We start from the raw sequence: 7,010 nt of genomic DNA, 5'->3' as shown, positions 1-7,010 counted from the left end.
AGGGGGTGGGGCAAACAGCGTTCTACCTCAAGGGGCGGGGCCAGCGTGGCGAGCCGCCCGCTTGCTAGTCCCGGAACCGAGGAGGGAGGTGCGCTTCGAGGGGCGGGCTCGAGGGGTTTACACTTCAGGGGGAAGGCAGGGCTACGGCCCCGCGGGGCGGGCCCCGCACTTCCCGCTCCGCTGAGGTGGCGGCGTGACGACACCGACGCAGGGGGTCGGCATGGGGGGTGGAGGAAGCCCCGCGTGGCGCGCTACGTAGGGGGCGGCTCCGCTGGGACTGCGAGCTGGTTGCGAGGTGAATAGCTGTTTCCGTCAGAGGACGGTGCCACATTCTGAAGGGAGCGCTCACGAGCGCGCTGAGCCCGGCCGAGCAGAGAACGGACCGGGTTTCCGGCTGCGGGGTTCGGTCTTAGGGCGGGAACTCCAACCGGGGGAGGGGGAGCCCGCGGCCGACGGGGGCGGGGCCTCAGGCTGTGGGCGCGACGTGAGCCGAGGCCGTCCGAACGCCTGACGCCTAGTCTTCGGGAGGGGGCGGGGCCGCGATCGGCTGAGCCGAGGACTTCCGAAAGTACGAAGCGGCCACGCTCGGGCGGGGGCGGGGCTTCGCATTCTGCGAGCCGGGCTCAGAGCGGGGACCTGAGGCCGGACCTCTAGGGCTCAGAAAGGAGAGGCGTCCCCGAGGAACCCCCAGGGGGCGTGGCCTCGGGGGGCTGTGGCCTCCGGAGGTCCCGACCCCTGACGGGAACACCGGAGGGCGACGCCGAAACGGACCTTACGGAGGGGGCGTGGCCCGCCCTCCGGCAGGCTTTGCCGCAAGGCGCGGGGGCCCGCGCGGCCAGTCTCGCTCCTGGCCAGAATGCTGCCCGCAGGGTCCCAGGCGCCCCGGCGGGGCCCCAGCGCTCCTTTCGGGGCGGGGCCTCGTCTCGGTCAGCCCCGGGGCCTGGCGGGATCGCCCGGGGGCGGAGCCCGGCGCCCAGGGGGTGGGGCTAGCGCTCCCGCTCAGCAGGTGGCGAACGCGGCTCGGAGCCAGGCTCCACCCCACGAGTCTCGGGGGTGGGGCTTCGCCGAGACCCCGGGCCAGGCGGTGGGCGCCCTCCCAGCGGCGCGAATCCCGCGGCGAGAGGCGTGCTGCCGGGTGGGTGACTGGTGTGCCTCTGGCCTCCCGCAGGAGGATGCTGGTGGTGGAGGTGGCGAACGGCCGTTCCCTGGTGTGGGGGGCCGAGGCGGTGCAGGCGCTGCGGGAGCGCCTGGGCGTGGGGGGCCGCACGGTGGGCGCCCTGCCCCGCGGGCCCCGCCAGAACTCGCGCCTGGGCCTCCCACTGCTGCTGATGCCTGAGGAGGCGCGACTGCTGGCCGAGATCGGCGCAGTCACCCTGGTCAGCGCCCCGCGCCCGGACCCTCGCCAACACAGCCTGGTAAGGGGGGGCGGGCAGGCTAGGGGCTCCCCTCCAGGGGAACCTGCGGGAGGAGAGGCCGGGGACGACTAGTCCCTGAGGTGGGAGGGGTCTGAGAGTCCTGGATTCTGGAATTCTGTGAGAGGAGGATAGTAGGATCCCCAGGTTCATCCCCCGAGGTTTGGAGGGGGCCAGAGTCAGGATTCCTAGATTCCCAAGGCAGGGCACGCCTGAATCCTGATATTACAGGAAAGTTTGCTTCTCAGGCACTGGCATCCTTCAAGCGCCAGCAAGAGCAGGACTTCCAGGAACAAAGCGCTCTGGCAGCTGAGGCCCGAGAGACCCGTCGTCAGGAGCTACTAGAGAAGATTACAGAGGGCCAGGCTGCGAAGAAGCTAAAGCTGGAACAGGAATCAGGGACCAGTGGGAGCCAGGAGGCCGGTGGGAAGCAAGCTGCCGAAGAGAATGAGGCCAGTGCTGGCCAGGCTGCTGGAGAGCATGAGGAAGCACATGAAGGTGGGGGTTGGAGCCCACGGACCAGGGGAGGGAGGGAAGAGATCCTTGGGAAATTTTCGGCTGGCACTCTAGGGTTGGTCCTCGCTGGGGGCTGGGGAAAAACCTTGGCCCTTGGATTCATCAAACTCTTGGATTCATCCCCACCAGGCTCCTCTCCCCAGCCAGGGCCTTCAAATGGAGTGGCCGCCTTGCCGAAGTCTGCTCTGCTCATCCAGTTGGCCACTGCTCGGCCGCGGCCCATCAAGGCTAGGCCCCTGGACTGGCGTGTCCAGTCCAGAGACTGGCCCCATGCCGGCCGCCCTGCCCACGAGCTTCGCTACAGCATCTACAGAGACCTGTGGGAACGAGGCTTCTTCCTCAGTGCTGCTGGCAAGTTCGGGGGTGACTTCCTGGTCTATCCTGGTGAGTTTGTGTCGGGACCTCTTGTGACATTTTTCTTCACAATTCCACCCCGTTCTGCGTTTCCCGCCTTTTTTGGTCTCTTTTTCTCAGCTTCTAAGAAACAGGAAACACTTGGGAACCCAAGCTCTTTTGGAGAGTAGTTTAGTAAATGAACAAAGGAAAGAAGAACTCTCACAGAAGACATATAGAATAAAAAGTAAATCATTTTTTGTAGTGTTATGTACATTACTATATTTAATAATACATATACATTGCAGATTCTTCACCAGTGAGCCGCTTGGGAAGCCCTTCCATATCTTGGCTATTGTAAATAATGCTGCAGTGGACATAGGGGTGCGTTTTTCTTCTTGAATTAGTGTTTTCATTTTTTTTTTCAGATAAATACTCAGGAGTAGAAATGCTGGAAGCCTTGCTCTTTTAGATTTATGTTACCTGTTAGTTTTCTGCATAGTTCCCTACTCAGGGTCCTACTTTACTTGGTCAGGTTCATCTACCCTGGGGGCAAAGTATAGCTCCCTCCCCTCAGCCTGTCAAATGAGGCCCACTGACAGGGTTTTTTTTTTTTTTTATAAAGTTTTATTGGAACACAGCTCTGTTTGTTTTTGACTTCCCTGGTGGCTCAGACTGTAAAGCATCTGTCTACAATGCGGGAGACCCGGGTTCGATCCCTGGGTTGGGAAGATCCCCTGGAGAAGGAAATGGCAATCCGCTCTAGGACTATTGCCTGGAAAATCCCATGGACAGAGGAGCCTGGCGGACTACAGCCCATGGGGTCGCAAAGAGTCGGACACGACTGAGCGACTTCACTTTCACTTTCTGTTTGTTTACATGTGATCAGCGGATGCCATGGTGCTAGATCGGCAGAGTTGAGTATTTGCAGCGTGGCCCACAAAATGGAAAATATTTACTACCTGGTCCTTTGCAGAAAAATTTGGTTGACTCCTTAATTCTATTTTATTTCACCCTTCTGTTGTAGATCATTCTCTTCTTTTAGTCTGAGTCACTTCTCGTTGGATATTTATGATACGATATACATGATGCCCTTTTGAGTTCCTCATGGCTTTGACTGACAGCGATATAGTCAGTTACTTGTTATTTTTGTGGCTCAGATGGTAAAGTGTCTGTCTACAATGCCGGAGACCCGGGTTTGAGCCCTGGGTTGGGAAGATCCCCTGGAGAAGGGAAATGGCAATCCACTCCAGTACTATTGCCTGGACAAAATCCCATGGACAGAGGAGCCTGGTAGGCCACAGTCTATGGGGTTGCAAAGAGTCGGACACGACTGAGCGACTTCATTTTCACATAATGTGTCAACTTGCTCCACCCCCCAGGCCCAAGAGTGTCTTTTACAATATTGGTAGTGATGGCTGGATGCCTTGCGATCCCCTCCGTGTTGGAGGTCCCAGTGTCTTCCAGCTTTCCACCAGTGGAAACTGCTACCTGCCTCTCTCCTTCACCCAGGTGACCCGCTCCGTTTCCACGCTCACTACATCGCCCAGTGCTGGGCTCCCGGGGATCCCATACCACTCCAGGACCTGGTTTCGGCTGGCCGCCTGGGCACCAGTGTCAGAAAGACGCTGCTGCTTTGCTCTCCGCAGCCCGATGGTAAGGTGGTCTACACGTCCCTGCAGTGGGCCAGCCTGCAGTGAGCTCCAGAGACCTGTGGGCGCGTGGCCATGTCCGTGGCAAGACCATTTCTAGATGGTTCCAAGCTCATCTCTGCGTGGGAGGCCCCGCCCCACCTCCTCTCTCTCTTGGCGATTAGTGTTCGATTCCAGATTTATAAACACTACATCCTCCTTATATCCCTCCCCAATCCAAAGCACTTAGTGGCTGTGTTTTTTTTTATTGTTAACAGTTTCCAACCATGAGTTTCCTGAGTGTGAAAGCTGATTCATTTCTGTTTTCTACAGGGCTTAGGTCCCAAGAGGTCTCAATAAATTTGTTGAATCAGTGTGGAGTTTGTGATTTGAATCCTTAAGACAATCCTGGGAGGTGTGGGCAGTTGCTGCAGGTGTTTGGGCAGATGAGGAAAAGCCTGGGGGAGGGGAAATGAGTTGCCCAAGGTCCCACTTCTAGTAAGGAGCAGGTGTGTTAGTCGCTGAGTCGTGTCCAACTCTTTGTGACCCCATGGGCTTCCCTGGTGGATCAAACGGTAAAGAGTGTGCCTCCAATGTGGGAGACCTGGGTTCGATGCCGGGGTTGGGAAGATCCCCTGGAGGAGGGCATGGCAACCCACTCCATTATTCCTGCCTGGGGAATCCCATGGACAGAGGAGCCTGCATTTAGTTGCTCAGTCATGTCTACCAGGGATAGAACTCAAGGCCCCGACAGGTAATAAATGCTGGAGAGGGTGTGGAGAAGAGGGAACCCTCTTACACTATTGGTGGCAATGTAAATTGGTACAGCCACTAGGGAGAACAGTATGGAGGGTCCTTAAAAAACTAAAAATGGAACTACCAAATGACCCAGCAGTCACACTCCTGGGCATGTATACTGAGAAAACCATACTTTGAAAAGGTGCTTGCAGCACTATTTACAATAACCAAGACATGGAAGCAACCTAAGTGTCCATCAACAGATGAATGGATAAAGAAGATTCGGTACATATGTGCAATGGGGTATTACTCAGCCATAGAAAAGAGTGAAATCTTGCCATCTGCAGCAAAATGGGTGGACCTAGAGATGGTCATAGGTAATGACAACTAGTGAAGTAAGGCAATGACAAGCATGACATGGCAATCGCTTATGTGGAATCTAGAAAAAAATAGATAAACATTATTAAAACAAACAGACTCACAGACATGGAAAACAAGCTTATGGTCACCAAAGGGAACAGTGAGGGGAGGGAAGATAAATTATAAGTTTGGGATTAATATATACACATGACAATATGTAAAGCAGGTAAAAATCAAGAATTTACTAGATAGCACAGGAAACTATAGGGCTTCCCAGGTGGCACTAGGGGCAAAGAACCAGCCTGAAAGCACAAGGGACAAGAGACGCGGGTTTGATCCCTGGGCTGGGAAGATCCCCTGGAGGAGGGCATGGCAACCTACTTCAGTATCTTGCCTGAGGAATCCCATGGACAGAGGATCCTGGTGGGCTACAGTTCACGGGGTTGCAGAGAATTGGACACTATTGAAGGACAGAGGAGCCTGGTCGGCTACAGTTCATGTATCTTGCTTGAGAAATTCCATGGACAGAGGATCCTGGTGGGCTACAGTTCACGGGGTTGCAGAGAATTAGACACGATTGAAGGACAGAGGAGCCTGGTCGGCTACAGTTCATGGAGTTGCAGAGAGTTGGACACAATTGAAGCAACTTAGTATGCACACACTGTAGCCTGACTGGCTTCTCTGTCCACTAGCGCCACTGGGAAGCCCAGGATTAAGTAAATTAACATGGGTACAATTCTTTGAATGGGGCCTGATGCATAGTAATTAAGTATTCTAGAATGCCACCTATTATTTTTAGTGATAGAAATAATGGGTCACATGAATTAAAACATCAACAACAATAACAACAACAACAAAACACCCAAAACTGTAAGGTGTTTAACCCAAAGCCTAGGAGATTTAGAGTGCTTGTTAAATATTATCTAACCAAGATAAAGTTGGTGTGAATGGGATTATCCCAGAGAGAAAAGCACTAGAGGCAATAATCCTGGGGCTGTCTGAGAGGAGATATATATATATTTCAGGTTTATAGCAAGAGGTTTCAGAATATTTTCCCTGTTCTGGAAACCCAAAGAAAACCTCAGGATATAAACTGCTTTCACAAAGAGGCACAGAGTCTTTTAATCATTGGATCTCGTTTAAGGAAAAGTTAGTTACCTTTACGTGTATACACACATACACACACACATCACAGTTTTCATCAGTCACCTTCTTAAGGAGGCTTCCCTGACCATCCTTTCTGAAATACCATTTTCCCTCCGTCACTGAGAGATGTGCTTAGTCGCTTAATCCTGTCCGACCCTTTGCGACCCCGTGGACTGTAGCCTGCCAGGCTCCTCTGTTCATGAGATTTTTCAGGCAATAGTCCTAGAGTGGATTGCCATTTCCTTCTCCAGGGGATCGTCCCAACCCAGGGATCGAACCTGGGTCTCCCGCACTGCAGGCGGATTCTTTACCACTGAGTCATCAGAGAAGCTCAGTCATTACCAATAATTTATTTTCCTCACAGCAGCTATCTGAAAAGACCTTATTATTTTCCCTCTCCTCCCTTAGACTCAAAGTTTCACGAACAGAGGGGCTGTTGAAGGGTTCAAAAGGGCAGACTGGCTTCTGGCTGTGCCTCGCGTAGACATTCTGATATGAAAAATTATTTTTTAAAAAGTATTCATGGATATAACAGAGCATCTTGGAAGGGGCTCTGAATTCGCATAGGTCCAGTCCTCTGGAGATCTCTTCAGAGAGACGCAGCATGCTGAAGCCTAGCGGCGGAGGCCGTGACTACTCCAGCTTCATACCGCGACTCAGACGTTAGCTGAGTGGTGATTTAAGAGAGGAGCCCTCACGTCGCACCAGACCGAGCATTAATCCCTCAGGAGTCCTCCCGGTTCAGCACGCCACTCTAGCCCAAGCTCTCCTCTTGACTGCTTTGTCCGCCCGCCAAGGCCTTTTCTGATTGGTGCAAACTTGCGCTCTGCGTGCTGACGTCACAAGATGGCGACGTTGCTATAAGAACGCGGCC

General features: G+C 54.0%; 1 protein-coding gene across 4 annotated transcripts; it reads left to right on the top strand.

Moving 5' to 3' along the window:
• The first annotated feature begins 55 nt into the window (after positions 1-55).
• On the top strand, positions 56-4,267 carry TSEN34 (tRNA splicing endonuclease subunit 34). 4 transcript variants are annotated; one of them, XM_042232557.2, is made up of 5 exons: positions 56-88; positions 1,169-1,415; positions 1,661-1,910; positions 2,058-2,312; positions 3,774-4,267. In XM_042232557.2, the coding sequence occupies exons 2-5, from the start codon at positions 1,173-1,175 to the stop codon at positions 3,959-3,961; spliced, it is 936 nt and encodes a 311-aa protein (XP_042088491.1). In that variant the 5' UTR covers positions 56-88; positions 1,169-1,172; the 3' UTR covers positions 3,962-4,267. The 4 variants fall into 4 exon arrangements, with proteins under 4 accessions (XP_042088491.1, XP_027834655.2, XP_042088490.1 ...); XM_027978854.2 differs by lacking the exon at positions 56-88 and adding an exon at positions 168-295; XM_042232556.1 differs by lacking the exon at positions 56-88 and having other exon boundaries at positions 1,043-1,415.
• The last annotated feature ends 2,743 nt before the right edge of the window (positions 4,268-7,010 follow it).

This window comes from Ovis aries, chromosome 14, assembly GCF_016772045.2.
Source record: "Ovis aries strain OAR_USU_Benz2616 breed Rambouillet chromosome 14, ARS-UI_Ramb_v3.0, whole genome shotgun sequence".
Classification (NCBI taxonomy): Eukaryota; Metazoa; Chordata; class Mammalia; order Artiodactyla; family Bovidae; genus Ovis; species Ovis aries.
Note: the sequence above shows the minus strand (reverse complement) of the source record. Positions and strands in the feature narration are given on the sequence as shown.

What these genes read in the sequence shown, in the direction of transcription:
- TSEN34 (XM_042232557.2), top strand. Translation starts at nt 1,173, where the DNA reads ATGCTGGTGGTGGAGGTGGCGAACGGCCGTTCCCTGGTGTGGGGGGCC. An exon ending in ACCCTCGCCAACACAGCCTG is followed by an intron (nt 1,416 to 1,660) that starts GTAAGGGGGGGC and finishes TTTGCTTCTCAG; the next exon opens with GCACTGGCATCCTTCAAGCG. An exon ending in GCATGAGGAAGCACATGAAG is followed by an intron (nt 1,911 to 2,057) that starts GTGGGGGTTGGA and finishes CATCCCCACCAG; the next exon opens with GCTCCTCTCCCCAGCCAGGG.